An 18,953-nucleotide genomic window follows, 5' to 3' on the forward strand; every position below is an offset into this window, starting at 1 on the left:
TCACAGGAGGTTTGGACGGGTTCTCAGGTTCGATGAGTCTGAGCTGGAACTGCAAAAGGAACAGGAGGAACAACAAGCACTCTAAGAAAGTCGGTGAGTGATACTGAGATCATCACCTTTTTGTCTCGTGGGTCAACTGACCCAGTTCAGCTCTATGCATCCCAGAAGGAGACGCCTGACCAGCCAATCACATGTACGCTTTGGACAACCTGCACCACGTCTCCCTAAATCAGAAAAAGGCAACCTATTGGAGTAGCTTGACAAAACTCAGATTGATTTGGACTGGGCGTAAATAGAGCTGATTTCTAATATTACTCAAGCTCAGAGCCAAAAGGATGCGGCCTGCTCCCTGGCCCCTCCTTCAAGTCAACACAGTCTCATCCATACATTTCTCTGCTAATAATAACAGTTCTGTTTTGTAACTCAAGAAAAGGTTCCACGATGGAGGCTTGTTGTTGTCCTCGTCTGTCACACGATCGCTCCCATCACCAAATCAATGCCACGCTCATAACAATTAAGGGCCGCGGCCTCGACTGAGGACACAAACGCAGCTCTGAGACCTGAACATGTGCTCTGCAGAACGTCACAAGGCAGCAGGAAGAGCAGCAACACAATTTCATGTTTTTACTTATCAGATGGTGGTTTGGAAAATGCTGCAATGCCTTGGCTGCTGTTCCCATCTCTGTAAGTCTGTCAATTAGTGATAATGGAGCTCATCGGCAGAGAGGAGACCACTCCCTCCCTGCCTCCCTCCCTCTCTCTCTGCTTTCCTCCCCTCCCTCCTTCACGCAGCAGCCACACTTTCTCTCTCTCTCTCCCTCTCTCTCTCTGTCCGTCTTCCTTTCGTTCTACCCCTCAGTCAGTGAGAATGGAGCCCGGTAGTCCAAAGAAGATCCAGTTTGCTGCGCCTCCGCTGCAGGGACAGATTGACCCCCAGGCCGCCGAACATGTGAGTTTCTCAGCGTGTCCTAGAGCTCCAGACGTCCGTGGGGGGCTGCAGGAGGCTCACGCATGTCAGCGGCTGAATGAGGCTTCTTTCTAGGGAGCCTTGTCTGGAATTTTCTGTGTGGGTGCAGAGCAGCGTGTGTAGCAAAATCAGTGCTATGAAAACTGATATTAGTGTGTGTGTGTGTGTGTGGGGGGGGGGGGGGTGCTTTTTGTAACTTTTGTTTACATGCCCTGCAGTCTGGTGAGTGTTTATTGCAATCTGTAGAATATTTTTATATTCCCACCCAAATCCGCTGTCACTGACTTCAGGTCTGTGCTGCTTTTATTTTTGCAACTTTCTCCCAACTCACACAGGCTGCCTTGTTTTTCGTTCTCTGGAAACACGGAGAGGCAAGTTAGTTTATTTGCTCCATGGCAGGTGCTTTACATTCTTTCCTGAGCGAAGCGGAGATCGCTAAAGTGTAGAAATGTGGCGGAGGGGTGGAAAAGGCCGAGCGTTGCGTGGTGTTGCGTCTGAATGGAGACTCCAGAAGGAAGGAACAGAGGCTGCTCTTTCATGAAGAGCCGACACGTCACGCTTCAGGGAGTTTGAACTGCTGGCCTCTGCTTGGCTGCCGTCTTTACGAGGCGTTTGGGCGATGGGGGCCAGATGCCCACGGAAGCGGCTTAGGCTCGCTGCTGTGGTTGCTTTGGGGGGGTTACCCTCAACGCCCTCACAGGCCATTAAAGGCTCAGTGCCCTCCCATTTGGTCTCACCTTTGAGGTAATAGTGAACATCTACAGTGCAGCGGGGTGTGACTTAAGCCAAGCCTGGTCTTTACACCAGCGTGTCACTCAGGTAATGAATTAAACCAGGCAGAGGTTCCTGCTGGAGGCTCATTGTTTACTGCCATGACCCTGAGGTCATCAGGCCCCTGAAGCCCTCAAATGAGGGGAAAATGACCCCAATAAATAAAAAGCAGCTTCTTCATCTATGACTTTAGGTATCTGTAAAAATCCAACAACTTGAAAGGGTCTTCAGTCTGCAGACTTGATAATCGCCAACAGTCTGTTCAACAGCTAACTATGCTAACATCCAGATATTGGACACATTTATTGGCACTCCTTTAAAAGATGAGTAAAAAAAAAACCCTTAAGATAAAAACAGCTTCACTGTTCCGTTTGGAAATTATAGTTTTTTTTTTTTTTTTGTATCGTAACACAACCAGCAGTTGCACTGTTGTAAACCCTAAAACAGCCTGTGACTGTGTAATTGAAGCGTTTCTTAAGTCATAGCGTACTTTCTAGGAGCTCTTAATTAGTAATCGTTGACGTTCTGTTTTCCTGGGGTTTAAATAAGGCCTGGATGGAGGCTGATTTTTTTTTTTTTTTCTGGACACCCAAATAATGAACACAGTGGTGGAGGACGCAAGAAGTCTTCAAACCTTCGTGTGTGAATTTTACTGGCACTCAAACTGGACCTGTGTGCTTTGGCCAGATGAGACTTCAGCTTTTTTAGCAGCAGACAGTCCAGGATGGTTAGAGGTGAACCAAAGGGCCATAATGTGGAAAACCACCTGACACCCACTGGTAGGTATGGGAGACGAGTAGTGATGCTGTGGGCCTGCTCCTGCTCCAAAGACCCCAGATCCTGGTTAGAGTCCATAGCATCATCACCTCTTTGAAATAAACCAACTCTGGTAGACTCTCCTAGAAAACAGAACAGGGATTATTATAATTGGGTCTTTCAACAGGACAGTGATGTATAACACGTGACCAAATAAACACAAAATGTCCTACAGAACATCAGCGGGATGAACTGTGGAGAGGAGAACATGGGAGAGGAGTCTGGATGATCTAGAGTTGGGAGGGGGGGGGAGCTGTTCTAAGTCCACCTGATCAAAGCTCAAAGAACGTAAAACCTTTTCAAAAACAGGAATGTGTCTTCTTCTATGGGATTTGGATATTTGTGGAAAACTTTGTAAAATCAACAACAAAAACAACATAGTTTCCAACCCAGTGACAAGAAAAATAGATGTCAAAGTATGATACTGGTTAGTGTTATTCACTTATTAAAAAAAAAAAAAAAATGAACTGAACTGCTGAAATACCATTGAAAAATGTTATTTGGTTCTGGACCATTTTCAGCCAGAACCATTTAAAGCCACGGTGGAAGTTCCAAAGAGCCATTTGTGGCTCCGGAGCCCCAGGTTGCAGACCCCTGGTCTGGAGACACATTCAAAGATGAAATATGAAAGCAGGTGGCATCGGGCCACTGTTTTTTTTTTTGATATTTGGATTTTCTCCACTGGATAAATTTACTCATCTGAAAGGTTTGAGTTTTCTAAATGTTCAATGTGAGATCCTGCTGCTGCAATAAAAAAAATAACATTTTGTAACTAATGGGTTTGTCTTAAACTTCATAATCATCAAAAAAAAAAAAATCTGTAAGAGCACCTTTGCCAGCTCAACCTGTAACTGTTTTTGTTTTCGTTCTCCAAATGTTCGCCTCAGATCCGTCGCAGAAGACCGACGCCGGCCACGCTGCAGATCTACAGACAACCTGGGACAGGTGAGAAAAAAGCAGGGGGCAGACTGAGGGAGGCAGGGAGATGGATGGAAAGCAGAGCGGCAGCTGCAATAATGGAAGCTTTATTAGATTACTGTTTGTAAAGTGATCCGGGCCGGACTGATGGATGCAGAATGAGCGAGTGTTGCTCTCAGCTCCTGTAAATCCCTGCACAGAGGAACGGACTGATTGAATGATCTGCCAGATTTCTCTCCGAGTCGGGTTCCAGCACTGCTGTGTCCAGTTCTGCAGGCCTCCCAGCTGCCAGTTTGTCAGGAAAGTCTGCAGCAAACGTCCGAACACAAATGAGCTTAACGAGCTTTTCCTCCTCGTTATGGCAGCGATCGGGGTTTCTAACAGCTGGATAGTTGTTCCTTCGGTTCTCCTCCTGCTGGCAGCTGGAAAAACAAGCAGCAGGTTCATGTTCCCAGTCTGGAAACAAACAAGGTCAAGAACTCTGCAGCTGATACTTTACTATCTGATTGCTAAGATAACAGCTAAAATAAATGTGAACATTAAAATTAAAGAAAGGATTTGTTTTAAAGAGGGATGTGCATGACAGCCTCCACTTCTAGATTCATGTTTGACCTCTAAGAAGATGATTCTTAACTTTTTAACACTGAACAGGAAAGATGTCTTTTTAAGTTCAGGTGAGGCAGGTCCATTCACCTGCTGTATTATTCAGGGCTCGCCACAAGTCAGTACATCTTGGACAAACTTGCCAGTTTTTACATTGACCAGGATTTAATAATAGTAATAATTGACCAGGATTTAATAATAATAATAACTGAACAGGATTTAAAGGCACGTGCTTGTACTTGTACAGCGCTTTAACTGGTCTGACGACCCCAAAGCGCTTTACACTACAGTCAGTCATTCACACCCTGACGGTGGTGAGCTATGTTAGTAGCAAGGCTGCCATACATTGGCCACCGGGCCCTCTGACCACCACCAGCAGGCAATTCAGGTGAAATGTCTTGCCTGAGGACACAATGGTTCGAGGGAATCGAACCAGCAACCTGCCAATTGCAGGATGAACGGACTCCTGCACCGCTGTCTCCCATCATGCTTTGCCCGCTATACCACACTCAGTCTGTTTGATAGATCTAGGACAAATCTGCCAAATATTATATTTTTGTTGCGTTCAGAATCCCTGACAAAAGCGCTTAAAAGTGTGCAGAAAAAAAACTGCACTGAAATACATTCTTGCTTTTAGATGAGCAGATGCAGTTTTGTTGTTTTTGGCTCACAGTCAGTTTCATTTGTTACAAGAAACATTTGTGAAAGGTGTCCCACCACCAGCAAAGGTCACGTACGTCTCCCACAGATGTGCTATTCAGATGTCATTTGCAACTTTTGCTCCTAATAATATCGTTATTCAAACTGCTGTCACAGATTCCTGTCCTGCATGGGCCCAAATGTGAGGAAATGAAGCACATTTTATGACTCTGCCAGGTCTCTGTCAGAAAGCAGAGACTATATCTGTATAAAGACACAACCGATCTGTTCTCAAGCTCTGACATTACATTTTTTTTTACTTTTTTTCTATCCATGCATTTTCTTTGCCATAACTGCCTTTTAAACCGTATACCTTAAGGCAAGTACTTCTGGTGATCCACGAGGAAAGGTTTGCTGTGATTTTGGCCCAGTAACTGTACTGGGTTTGCGAGCCGCCATGGCAACGCTTCTTTTCCGCTCGGCCCGCAAATATTTAATGGGACTGAAATCAGGTGTTTGTGAGCTCCGCTCCAAAACATCATATTGTGGTCCTGAAGCCACTTAAGTTGCTGGCATGCTGAGGGTGATCGTCCTTTTGGAAGACACCCAAGCTTCAACATCCTGGCTGATCTCTTGAGGCGCTGCATCCATTTCACCACATAATGTTCTTTCCCCATGAGGCCGTCTGTTTTGGTGATGTGCACCAGTCCCTCCTGCAGCAAAGCGGTCCCACAACACTGCCACCCCCGTACCTCTCAGTCGGGTTGTTGTTCTCAGGCTTGAAAGCATCCCTCTTTTGTGCCTTCAAATGTAGAAACGAAAGTGACAATCATAGAACAATAGAACAAGTCCATGAGTTTATTTGCAGTCTGGCATTTTATCTCATTTTGGGATTAACGGCCGTGTCCTTCCTGAGTGGCCTTTCAGCCCATGTCTGTACAGGACTTGTTTCACTGTGGACACTGACTGTGGTGTCAGCTAGCATCTTCACGTGGTCTTTTGTTACAGTTCTGGGGCTGATACTCATATTTCCCAGGAAAACACAATCATCTCTGGGAAACGTCGGCCGTGCCCTTCTTGGACGGGATGATGGCTGGACATTCTGAGTTTTTTTTTTTTTTTTTGCAACAGTCTGATTTACTGTACCAGCTTCTGTAGAATCTCCTTCCACAATCATGTTCTGAAAGGATGTTAACCAGAAGAGTAGGGCAAGACTTTTCAGGCCCTGGAGAAAAATGACTTGGAAGTGACATAAACAATCTGATTTTAAAAGAAACAAGGAGCAGAGCTCTGAGCACACACAGCAGATCAGTGTGAAGGGATGTAGTCTGTTACTGATTTGCTTGAATGTGAATCACTCACTGCTGCTATCTCATCTCTCCTGCAGATGGTGGAGATCCACAAAACGCCAGCGGGGAGTCACAGGTTTGGAAAAATGCTTGTAATGACACACAGAGTCACAGAGACGATCTTTAACAGTCCCAGAGCTGCAAAAAAAAAAAAATGATTCCCTCAGCAGACCAGAGGCCTTTCTGAGGCATCCACGTCCAGACGGCCATTACTCCCCCACCCAAACTTATACTAAAACCATGTCTGCAAACTGGATGAGCCACTCTCAACTGATTTTGCATCTAAAAATTGACTCAAAAGTGAAAAGACAAATCCATCCATGCAATAGATGGAATAAACAGAATAAAATAAAAGATAAGAAACAAGCTCAATGACATCCATCCATCTGGAAAAGGTTACACATCCATTTCTAAGGCTTTGTGACACCAGCGACCCGCACCGAGAGCCATTATCCACATATGGAGAAGTTATTGAACAGGAGCGGCCAGACTACCAATGTCTCATCCTGGAGGTCACAGAGGAACACCGCAGGCCTGGCTGGGCCCCAGTGAAGGTCAAAGTACATTATTCAGTAAGCACGCGATTGGGCAAAACGATCCATGGTGAAAACCACTGCTGACCAAACCAAACCAAACACAAAGCCACATCTCCGTTTTGCAGACCAATAAAACCAAAGTAGAACTTTCTGAAAGGTGTGCGCTCTGTTGCGTCTTCCATAAAACGAACAAAGAATTTCAGAAAAAGTGCATTGTACGAGCAGTCAATGCTGGTGGTGGTAGAGTGATGGTCTGGGGCTGCTTCAGGACCTGGACGTGTTGCTCTGATTGGTGGACTCATGTACCCTGCTTTGTTCCAGAAAATCCTCGGTAGATCCAGGAAGTTACTTTATCATAGCTGTGCAAATTCTCATATATCGGGGTCATCGCAACAGAAAGCAGGCTTAAATCGGAGGCAACTGGACTTTGGCTCAGTTTTTCTTCCTAAAAAACGTTTGGACTCCTATCCACGAGTCAGTTCTGGTGGCTCGCACTGAGCATCCTGCAGCTGGAGCTCGGCTGTTTCTAAGCATTTAAAACATGTTTGCTGTTACTTTATCATGGGAACCTTAAAGTAAAAGTTGACAACATTAATGACTTGAGTAGAAGGTGTTCCATTTTTCTTATCATTCCCGTTTAAAGGGCTTAATCATCTCCCAGGCTTATCCCCCCCACTGGTGGAATGAAACTGTGTGGCATCAACAATTAAGCCTAAAGATTTAGTCGGATCAGCAGTTTTTAAAAGCCAAAGCCTAGTAACAGCACGTGTAGTTGCAGAATAGTTGCAGGGGTAGGTTTCCCCTAAATTGTAGAGCAAGAGTAGATTTATAATCAGCTGCCTTTTTTATTTATAAGGTCTCAACCAGTGGGGACTGTTTCAGGACCTTTTTCAGCAGTTTCTGGGTTTTGTTTTCGCAGGATTCGGACGGGACGCAGAGGAAGCAGAGCACGTATGCCCCCCCATCAATTAAAGGTAAACGGGTTTTTTATTCTGACTTGACAACAGCTAGCAAGGCGTGCAACATTTGTGTAAAGCTGGTCAAAGCCGGTCAATGCGTAAAGAAAGGAGGGAAGCCGTTTTTAGCGGGGAGAAAAGGACCGGGGAGAGGGGCTGTTTTCTTGGCTACATTGAAGGATGTTTTGCTGCTTCCTGCAGAGACAGGATTAAAAAAATGGCTCAAGCGGAGATAAATATGCGAACACTGAAACGGGTACAGCTTACGTTGCTCAGCAGCTTTTATGGATAGTTTTTTTCTTTCTTCATTAAAGTCTTATTAAACTGCTTAAAACGAGTTTCTGTGGGATAGTAGTTTTACAGGTTAACTTCCCAGTTGTACTGAAGTCGTATTTTACTGCTAGTTTTAAATAGGTTTCCTTATATTATTAGATTTAAAGGCCTAACCAGGGACTGGGCCTGTGTATTAGCCTTTGGCTCGAGGGTATTCTTATTTAAAATAAATGTATTTTCTTAGAGAGTTGCTCAGATGACTGTGGCAGATTCTTTATTAGAAGATCAGGATGTTCAGTTAATCTTGTGTGTTTCTAACAACCTTGGATATTCTGAAGTGCTTCACCTGTCTTATTCTTTGCTGCCTTTTTCAAACCCATGTGTGAATCTGCTGAGTTTGGCAGCGCTTCATTCCAGCTGGGGACATGGCTTTCTTCCTTTTAAGTTTGGTCCAGCTGGACTTTTTGTTTGCTTTGGTTGACGTGCCATTTTCTTTCTCTGTTGTTTTCATGGTTTCTGTTTTTTCAGGCTGGATCTGAGCTTTTTATTTTCTTTTAGCCTCTGGTCTTGTTGTCAGTGGAGTCCAGCTGGCGGTGTTACGCTGGGGAGGAGGTTAGATCCGTGATCAGACAAGTTCTTCAAATTGGCTTTATCATCATGTTAAGCCAAACAACCACTCCTTAGTGTTTGAGAACTTATTTAAAGTTCATAACTGTGAAGCAGAGGGAGAACGATCAAGTAAAAAATCAGAGTGGCTGGGATGTGTGTTCGGCCCCCCCTGACTCGATGTTCTTTAGAACCACTTCTCGCTGTGATTACAGCTGAAAGTCTTCTGGGAAAGGATAATCCTATTCAGCTCTATCTAGTTTATTTGTCAAGCCTTGAGTCACAACAAATGTCGCAGATCCAGTTCGTGTACAACAGCTTTGCAACTCTTAAGATGGAAATTTTTTGCCCATCATCCTTTGCAAAATACCGCTGACTCAGAGAGATGGGGTGGAGCCCATCTGTGGACTCTTCTGTCTTGCCACAGGCTCCTGTCTGGATCTAGGTCAGGACTTTAACTAGGCCACCTTCTAACATAGCGTTGGTCTAAACCAGCACGACGTTAGAAGTCCCTCTCCAACGTTTAGAGGGATTTTATGCGGCCCCAGCCAACAAATCAAGGCAGTTGATACTCTTTAAAAAGAGAAAAAATGGGGTGGATTTTTTTTTTACTGACATATTTAAATCTTCTTTAAATAGAAAATAATTGGGGGAAACAAACAGTACTGACCAACCAGAGTTTTGTTTTGCTTTCAGGTTCATAGTAAATAATATCACAAACATCGAAATATCTTTTACTGAAAAGCCGAAGTGGGCACCCAGTTATTAAACTTGATAATACATATTTCAAAGAAAAGGTGACCCAGAACCTGTTCTTGTTGCTGAGAATAGACTTTTTTTGTATCTTTGCAACAGCCTTTCTTCTAACACAAACTGTTTTTTACATTTCTGACCTGCAGTGATTTGCTGATCTCCTTTTCTACAAAAATCAGATAACTACAGTTTGCAAACCTAAACTATTTATTTTAATCTTAAACAGATGTTTTTTTAATAAAAAAATTCTTGTGGCCCACTAGTACTTTAAACTTGCCAAACCCCATTCTGCTGTGGTTCTGGGATATCCAGGGTTATTGTGATACTGGAGTTTTCCCCCCAGCACTGACCAGCTTCCTGTCCCTGCTGAACACCCACACAATGATGCTGCCACCACCGTGCTTCACTGTAACGATGGCGTCTTCAGGGTGGTATGCAGTGTTATTTTCCACATCGCGGTGTTTTTCAAGTAGGTCTAGAAGTTGAAGCTTGTTGCCATCTGAGCAAAGAGCCTTCTTCCACGTGTTACAGCAAAGACTGCTAATGGCTTTTTCCACCGATGGCTCCCTTCCTGCCACGCTGCCTTGCACCCTTTTTTATTTTCTGATGATGGCCTTAACGGAGCTCCCTGAGATGTTCAAAGCTCAGGATGCTGTTTTATAATCTAAACATCTCCACAGCTGCATTGCCGACCTGTCTGCGGTGTTCTTCGGTCTCCACAATGTTCTCTAACAAGCCTCCAAAGCCACAAACAGAACATCTGGGTCTATGCCGAGGTCAAATGACACCCAGTTGGATTCCAATGACTAATTAGGCGACTGGTGAAAGTAACCTGCACAAGTTGGATTTTATTTTAGGGCATCAGAGTAAAGAAGGCGATACAGAAATGGACAGCACTAGTGGGGAAGAAATTTCGTCTCTAGACGGGCCAACAATGTGGAATATTAACCGAGAAGACTAGCAGCTCTTAATGCAGCAAAAGGAGGTTCAACACAGTAGTTTTGAAAATGATGAATAATTGTCCATCTACTTCATGATTATGCTCTGCTTTACGTTGGTCCATTACATAAAACCTAGATAAAAAGCATTGTAGTTTGTGGTTAAATTGTAGAAAAGAACATGAAGTATGAATACCTTTGCAGGGCAGTGTAACTACTCACTCCTAATGGAGTCAGTGGCTTGAAATACACACAATGAGAACACAAGTGTTGACACATTTTGTAGAGCTTTGACTCTTCTTAAGGCAACAAAACAATGCAAAGTGTGCCTGTATGATGGCTTTCAACCCTAAATAATTTATCAACTCGTTTCAGAGCTTCTTGCAGCAATGCAGAAAGCAAAACCATTTCCTGCAGCACAGTTTGAAGGGGGTTAAATAAAGAAATTTAAAATAGCTTCATGTTTTCCATTATACATTTATGTGGGAGTGTGGATAACTGCATGCAGGGAAAGGTGCTTGTTTGAAAAAAAAAAAAAAAAAAAAGCAGAGAGGAAAGAAGATGTGCAACACACGATTAAAGAGCGCTGAGTGGATTCTGGGAAGGGACGGAGTGTAAAAGCTTTTCTTTAATCGATCCCAGCTGGGTGAGTGTGGGCATGTGAATTTGCTAAAAGCCTCCTGAGTAACTGCCAATGCACCAAACACACAGAAGGACCACGGTAGGATGGAGGATCGGCTCCTAGCGCAGGATCCTGAAAGCATCAAACAGAAATGAAGCGGGGGATTAGGAGCAACACGTTCGTGCTCTACTGGATAGTCAGCGATAGTAACATAAACAGACTACGTTCTAAACAAAACCTACTACAGATCCACAAGAGAGATGTATTCCAGTCAGGTGGGTTTTCCTGAAGCTTCTGACGTAATGTAATATTTCTGCTCCAAACAATGAGGCAAAAATTAAAAACAATCCACAGCTGGACTCTTTCCTTTTTCCTGTTTTGTTGTTTATTTTAAGTTGGAATCTCTTATTAACATTATAGTTATTTTACAGCACCTCTTTTCTTTTCTGAATATCTAGTTTCCTTTAAAATAAATATTGTTTGTACTTTGCAGCAATGTACCTGTAGTTCAAATGTCTCTCCACTAGAGGTGCTATTCTCTCCTCAGACCTTACGCTGGGGGTGGAGCAACATCTTCTGGGGGCGGGGCTCTGTGACACAGACAGCCTGCTAAGCCCAATCACAGCAGAACACTATGCCACTGATTACACGTGGGCCAATCACAATCAGCCAGAGGAAGCCAATGGGAATGAGGCGTGTTTGCTGTTAGCCAATCAGGAGAGAGGCGTGGCAGAGAGCAACAGCTCAGGGGGTAAACTGCTTTTTGAAATTGTAACGTTTTGGAGGAATTTATTTGTTTGATAGAGCAAAATAAGTCTGCACGACATCTTATGGACAAGCATTTGAAAAAATTGTCTTTTAGCCAAAGTGAAAAGTAATGCTTCTACAGAAGGGAAAATGTGAACACAAAATGCTGTTTAAAAACATGTTTTTAATTCCCAAAACGCTAATTACCAAAGTTAATTGTGATTGCATTATTTTAAAAAACTTTATAAAATGTAGAAAAATGTCTACCGAATCTACCATAATGCTGTTCAGTTCTCAACATTTACGATCTCAAAGCGACTCTATGGGACCAACAGATATTTGTTCAATTATATAGAATACAACTCTGTTAAAAACCAATTCAGATCAATCTACTCAAATCATACAGCCTCATTTATTCCTAAATTGAAACAATACTATCAATTTCAGTTGATCACTTAAGGCTGATTTGCAAAGAATCACAGTCAATTAAGTCATAGACTGTGCATTAATTCCTCATCTTGAGAAAGCATGTCATTATTTTCTAGTATTGAACTAAAAAAGTTGTCCTTGTTTCATATTTGAAAATGATAATCCATCCTGTTTCATTGTAAAAAAGTAGTGCTAGTAGAAAGAACATACATACAGTTCCATGAATAGGCCTGTGTTTATACAGATCTAGTACATCTTTATCAATAATGAATAACTATTATTCCATTTCCTCTTTCAAATAGTATGTTTCATTCAGCTAATATTATGTCTCTGCATAATTGCAGTTTTTCTGTTTTCTCAGTCAGCTTAATTGGCCTAAATCATATAATAATAAGTTTTCTTTTACTGACCGACTGAATTTAAATGAATTCAAACGGTTATTTTCTAAAATGTACTTCAAATTTGGCAGTTTTGCCAGAGTGGGTCTTATCAGTAACAGCAGACGGTTGTTTTTCTGCATATAGAGCTTGATAAACCCACACGCCAGTAATTAACCATATAAAGAATGAAGTCTGCTAAAGTCTTTATTAAAATAAAAACACAAATATCTAAAACTTAAGTTTTTTGTTCTCTATGGCTGTAAAAAGCAAATTTTATTGGCAAATAAAATTAAATATGCACCAGTCTTTCTGTGCTTTCTATCTCAGCATTCATCTGTGTCCAGATAAAACTCTACTACTGGTACTAACTCTCTGTCTCTATCTTTGGGCTTCCCTTCTCTTGTGGCTTTGCACGTTTCCCTCTCCTCCACCTTCTCAGATTTGTCCAGCACCAAAAGTAAGGAAGCGCCCAGCCCCGACTCCATCTCCCGGTAGCTGCTTCTCGTCTAACGTCACTTCTGTCCTTCTGTGTCTCATTAACCGGCTGTACTCCTGTCTGCTTTTCCACTTATTCCATTAACACTCTGCTTTGCTAAAACGCACCACTTAAATACTAGTTTGATTTTGAGTTTTGTTTAATTAGGTCAGTCTGGATTTTCAAAATGTGGCTGTGAATAAATATATATTACGGGCAAGAAAATGGATCTTTGAGTGTTTTTTGTCTCTCTAAACAGTAAGGTAGAATATAGTCGCCCAGTATTAGAAAAATACACACCAAAAAGGGTTTGGATAAAAGTGAAATGTACTAACATTCCACCATTAATCCTAGGAATAATCTACATCAGGGGTCACCAACCTTTTTGAAACAGAGAGCTACTTCATCGATACTGTATCATACGAAGAGCTACCTTTACTGACCTTTGAACTACAAGAGTCCAAGCTCACCTTAACGTTACGTAATATAAACATATTTTTAACGCTTTTGTCACTTTTTAAATCAATGTAAATACAACTATGATTAAAAAGAGAGAGCAACTGAATAAAATACCATTTTAGATGCAGCTCACTGGAGGATTGTGCTATTTTCAGAACAGGCTTGAGGGCACCCCATATGGTCCTGGGGGGCCACCTGGTGCCTGCGGGCGCCATGTTGGTCTATATGAAACAGAGAGGCATAAAACAAACCACTGGGGGAACCATTAGGAGAGTGATCCAGTCTGCATGTGGCTGCATTAGCAGCTGGAATAACTTCAGTGTTTTTCTGAAGGGGAGTGTGTGGTGCATGAGAGAGTTTATATGTACACAGCCTCGAAAGATTGAACGCCTCCAGACAGGATGTGCTGCACGAAAAGACATAGGATTCGCCAGAGGAGATGGCGGAAAAGCATCCTGTTTTCTTAAATCCACAAACCTCGGAGCGTTAGCGTTTAATGTTCTTTTAAATCTGCAGTAGGGAGTTATTAGAAAACCGTGGACTTGGCATGAAAACCTGAACAAGCACAGGTTACAGGTTTTACAGCCTCCTCCGATATTTACCCTCGTATTTTGGGCTACTTCTAATTCTTTCTTTCTAGCTAGCGTTTTGTCATCGCTCTTTTTTTGTTTATGTGTCTTTGTTCTCTTTGCAGCTGCCACTCGACAAATTGGCAGTTTTCCTGTTACATTAGGTTGTTTCTCCACGCAGCTGCAGCCGGCTACCTTTAACTTGAACGACGGTACTGGATGTGTGGGGAGAGGTGTGAGCGTGATTGACACTCCTCCTGGCTCTGATTGGTTGTTTCTGACCGGGAGCGGTGTATTTCTGCAGATGGCTGGGAGGAGGCTGAGGAGCTGGATTTTATTTTTCACAGGTTATTTGTCTCACATTTTACTGTCAGGATATAGTGACAGTTGTAACAAACATTTAAAAAAAATACATTTATACAAAACCTACTGCAGCTTTAAAGGACTGCAAAATACTTTCTATGTTTAGATTTGTCCTTTATTGTATGTTGTCTGTAGGTCTGATCAAAAAATGTTTGTTTTATTTTGGCATTGGAATCCAAATTTTAATCTTGGTTCCTAAAAAACAAGTAAAGAATTGTTGATTTGATCTGTTCTTGTGGGGCCATAATTGATTTTAACCAAAAATAGCTTCTCATTTGTACCTTGGAGGATTTTCTGGGGCCTTATAGGAAAGACATCTCTTGTTTGACCGGTTTGGTCGATATTTTTCATTCGTGGGTAGAAAGACGATCCTACCAGCGATCTTCTGTTCGTGCCTCCACCTGACTCGATCTACATTCTAGACATGTCCAGATCATCCAGGAGCGGGAGAAAGGCTTATGAACGTCAGATGTGTGTAAACTTGTGTAAGCAACATGTCCAGCCTGATCCAGTGAGAGCATTTTGAAAAGCACTCAATATGTCTTTGTTAGCATCCCTCATTTGCCTTCTCATCCTCTGGTGAACCCAACAAATAACCATTTTTCATCTGCTGTTGAACTCATTCTGGGTCCCAGGCTGGGAACTTAAGACCTGTCCTTCCAAACATTGGACAGACACTTGTTGCCTCCTGTCCTTCTTCAGAGTCATGCAGGTCCGTTCTAAGAGTGACAGGTGAAGTCGCTATCGACATAAAGATAAGGAGCTGACTGGGGATCCTTCTTAATCGCTTAGAGCCAGAGAGACAGCTACATTCCCCGGTCTCCAGCTGGAATGAATCCCTTGTACTGCATGCTGACAAAGTGGACACGAACAGCTTTGCTGCCCTTTTCCTCTAGATCAGAAAGAAATTAGATTAAGTGAAAATTGTTCATTCGTTGTCTAATGAAATAATCCTGCTGAACATCCTTTATGACCTCAAACACTCACCACACTTTAAATCGTCTTGTTGCTGAAAAGTGCTTTATGAATAAACTCGCCTTGCCTTGCCATTTTATTCCTAACAGAAGTTTTATTTTTTATAGTTAGTCTTTGTTGTTAGCTTGGCTTGTTACTTGCACTCCTAATTTGTAGATATGGGGAATGTATGATAACACGTGTACACTGATTCTACAAGTGGTGATTGTCGTGGTGATTTTCTGTTGATCTTGAGATTTGTTTGAAAATCAATCATTATAGGCCTACTGAAAGATAACGTAGACTCCAGGCCTTTTTTGGCAGCTGTAATTGTTCAAAGGTAAGAAAAGGACTCCCTTCAGACTGACTGACTGCCCGGGCAGTGGGATCATTTAGCAAAGCGTTGTATTTTTATGTAACAAATTCACATCATTTCCTGTATTCTAGTTTCAATTTCACAAATGGGTTCTCTACTTTGCTCATCATGTGTGAAGCATTTATGAGTTTCTCTTTTCAAAGTGAATTGCTGAAAAACATGAACTTTCTGATGATATTGTGGTTTACTGAGCTGCACCTTCTCATCATCAGCTCACCGGGGCAGAACACTGTCTGGGCTGAGCTGAACAGAGTAAAGATGTCTTTATGCTGACTGTGCATGTTTGTACATAGGTAAACTGGAAAGCACTGTACCTGAGGAAGAAGAGGAAGAAAGCAGCCATCAGGGATGACTGATCAACACACACTGGGAAAGAAGAGGCAGCCAATGTATTTTGATGTCCTCAAGAGAATCAAGATGGACGCAGACGTCAATCAAACATAGCAGAGGACAGGAAACGTACCGGGGCGAGAGTTCACAAAGTGTTACAAAAGGAAAAAGGTCATTTTCTGTCTGACCTGTTGAAGAAATGTGTTCAACATTAACACCTTCTGAGGTTTTCTAGAAGCATCTCACAGTTTACAAGATTAATGCTCCATCCTTCTTTCTGTATCACTAACATACAAAATGGCGTACTTATCTTTTCACTGTCATCCTTTGTTAAATGTTCCTTTTTAAACGTTACAAAAACAAAAAAAACACAGTTGCCTTTAAAACAGCAAAAAGCTAAGAGCTTTACATTTTTTAAGTTTCAAGCTTATCCAAACAAATTAGCAAACAATAAAACAAATGTTTAAGATGTAAAGAACGTATTTACTTTGTTTGGTAGTTAGCTGATTGCTTTCAGCTAAAGGGTAGCTACATTAGCTACACTTACATACGCCAGAGATTTGAAATGAACAAAAAATATTTATAGAATATTTTGTATCATATCTTATAAAGGAAACAGTATACAATTCAACTAAAATAGACTGTTAAAATGCCCCCTTCCCACTTCTATCTTTAGCTAATAATGCTAACTAACTAGCTTGAGCTAATAATAGTGTAGTTAGTAAACAACAGTTGAAGCGTCAAAATCGTAGCAGTTACTATAGATCCAGCACCAAACATATTGACGTTTGACAGTCCAGTACAGTAGTGTCCAAACTTTTGCCACATGGGCCAAAATAAAGTAGCCAGACCTGTATTAAAAATCTGTAAATGAGGGTTCATGTAAAAATCTAAAAAGAAAAATACACCATGTATGGGCTATGGGTTGCTCTTCAAAAACACTTGCTGCATTTAGATAAATTTAAGGAATTAACTTTTAAGTAAAAGTCACTGATGTTCTATGAGACTAGAATGAAAAAATACCAATGTGGTTCATTAAAAGACGTGTAGTTTATGTTGTACCTAACATTTCCATTTTAAGATTTTTATTTGAAAAGTGAAAATATGAAGTGTCATTTTCCAATGAATAGCATTTGCTGACAACTTTGTACCATGGAGATAAGAGCCGCACAAAATCTCCCGAAGGCCCGCAAATGACCCCTGGGTCACACTTTGGACACCGTTGGTGTAGCATTCTCCAATGTTACTATATTCTGTTTGATTACAGACGTTTCTTTCTTTTAAATGTATCAGGGAATTAGATGTGCCATTTTTACATGAAGCAGCTACATTCAGTGGACGCTGTAAACTGCAACAGTTTGTATCACATCAAAACAAACTAAATGTTTTCAATAAATCCTGATTCATTTCTTGTTTTCAGTCTGTTTTCTCTGGCATAATATTCTAAATATACAGCATGGCCTAATTTTGTGTTATCACCGACATCTATAAAAAGATCTGTAATGCTAACACTGAAACATACATGTACACGAAATGTACAAAAGTGCTGATTGTTAGTTTTTGCATCATAGTAAGAGTTTATGTGTGTGTGTGTGTGTGGGGGGGGGGGGGGGGGGGGGGCTTCTGCCAGACAGCAGGGGTCCGTTCTTTGTACGCTGCTTAAAACATCCAAGATCAAATGAGACATCCAAGATGATTTCATCCGGCTAATCATGATCTGGCTAATTGGGTTCTTTGAACACACCTGTTGTTTACGATTAGTATTACTGGATTGAGTTATCTGAGATAACTGCGCATTCATGCGTTTGTTTAAAAGGGGAAATGTATCGATAGTAGAAACAATGAAGAAACAGTTTTTCTCCCAAGCAGAACAAAAGCTTTTAATGGAAGTTTATGCTGAATTTGAGTCATTAATTAAAACGACAGGTGACATCTCAAAGTCTGCTAAAGCTAGGAGAGAGGGCTGGCAGAAAGCAGCAGACAAATTAATGCGTAAATACTGTCCATGATAGATGTTTCTATCACTTTCTACAGTATGTATTTTTGCTTTTTAATAATTTCATATTTACTTTGTTCTTTTATATCAGAGCCTCCATGGGAGCCACTAGAACATGGGGATAAAAGTGAAATACAAGAATATTCTACAAAATGGTAGCCTTTAATTATTATACTTTATTTTAAAAAGCAACTTCTTCCTCTTTTTTAAAAACCACTGTTAAATGATGTGTTTGTCTGTTTATAACAGCCACCAAGAAAAAGGCTGGGAAAAAAACAGGTTCTCTTTACTTTTGTTGCGTGAGGCATGTTTCACCCTTTCTTTTTCTTTCACAAAATGACGCAGGGTGCCATCTGTTATATATAAACAGCATCTTCAACAAAAAAAAGTATTTTGACCTGAAAAAACACAAATTAAGAGGAGAAATTGAACTCCACAACTTAAAATAGAGAAAAATTGCACTAGAGATGGAGTTGATTCAAAAGGACGTTCAGAGTAAATTCTAATAGACCATTTGACAGTAGTATTGCTGACTTTACAGAACTATCTGTTATTGCAGGCAAAATATGACTGGCTGTCTTTTCTTTATAAAGAATTGTTTAAATAAAACGACAGGAACTAAACATTATTTTATTAAACATTAAAAAATGGTGTTCCACAATTCTGTTCCGTCCTCTGCCACTAGGTGGTCCAAGTGCACTGGATGGACAGACTTCCCTATCCGCTTATAAAGCTGAGATCTAATCCTGTTTACATGAAATAAGCCTGCTCGCAAGCAGGCTTAAGCTGGCGCACATGTTGCTATGACATCAAGTGCAGGATGAGTTTGGAAGAACCAAACGATCCAAGATCATGCCAAATCGTCAACAATCAAATCCAGCTAACTGAGTTGGCGACGTACGAAGAACGGACCCCAGCGCTCAGTCAAAGAAAAACAACAAAAACAAAGCTTGTCCTTTCTGATTTCTTTGTAGTAGCTGGGTTGACATGGCAGCTTTTTTAGGCCTATTCATTAGAGGTGACTGTGAACGTTCTGAAATAAATCTTTAGGTAGCAGGGACAGGTTATACAAATTAGTCCGACATTGCTGGGAAATATGATTTACAGCCTTTTGCAAATTGTTTCTTT

The 18,953-nt window shown here is 41.5% G+C and overlaps 1 protein-coding gene across 2 annotated transcripts; it reads left to right on the forward strand.

The window, feature by feature from the left end:
- The first annotated feature begins 796 nt into the window (after window positions 1-796).
- Window positions 797-17,248, forward strand: LOC105933290 (protein phosphatase 1, regulatory (inhibitor) subunit 1C). 2 transcript variants are annotated; one of them, XM_012872764.3, is made up of 6 exons: window positions 797-949; window positions 3,442-3,499; window positions 6,102-6,139; window positions 7,519-7,573; window positions 11,295-11,498; window positions 12,743-13,003. In XM_012872764.3, the coding sequence occupies exons 1-6, from the start codon at window positions 869-871 to the stop codon at window positions 12,796-12,798; spliced, it is 492 nt and encodes a 163-aa protein (XP_012728218.2). In that variant the 5' UTR covers window positions 797-868; the 3' UTR covers window positions 12,799-13,003. The 2 variants fall into 2 exon arrangements, with proteins under 2 accessions (XP_012728218.2, XP_012728219.1); XM_012872765.3 differs by lacking the exons at window positions 11,295-11,498; window positions 12,743-13,003 and adding an exon at window positions 15,793-17,248 and having other exon boundaries at window positions 809-949.
- The last annotated feature ends 1,705 nt before the right edge of the window (window positions 17,249-18,953 follow it).

Source organism: Fundulus heteroclitus, chromosome 22 (genome assembly GCF_011125445.2).
Source record: "Fundulus heteroclitus isolate FHET01 chromosome 22, MU-UCD_Fhet_4.1, whole genome shotgun sequence".
In the NCBI taxonomy this organism is placed as follows: domain Eukaryota; kingdom Metazoa; phylum Chordata; class Actinopteri; order Cyprinodontiformes; family Fundulidae; genus Fundulus; species Fundulus heteroclitus.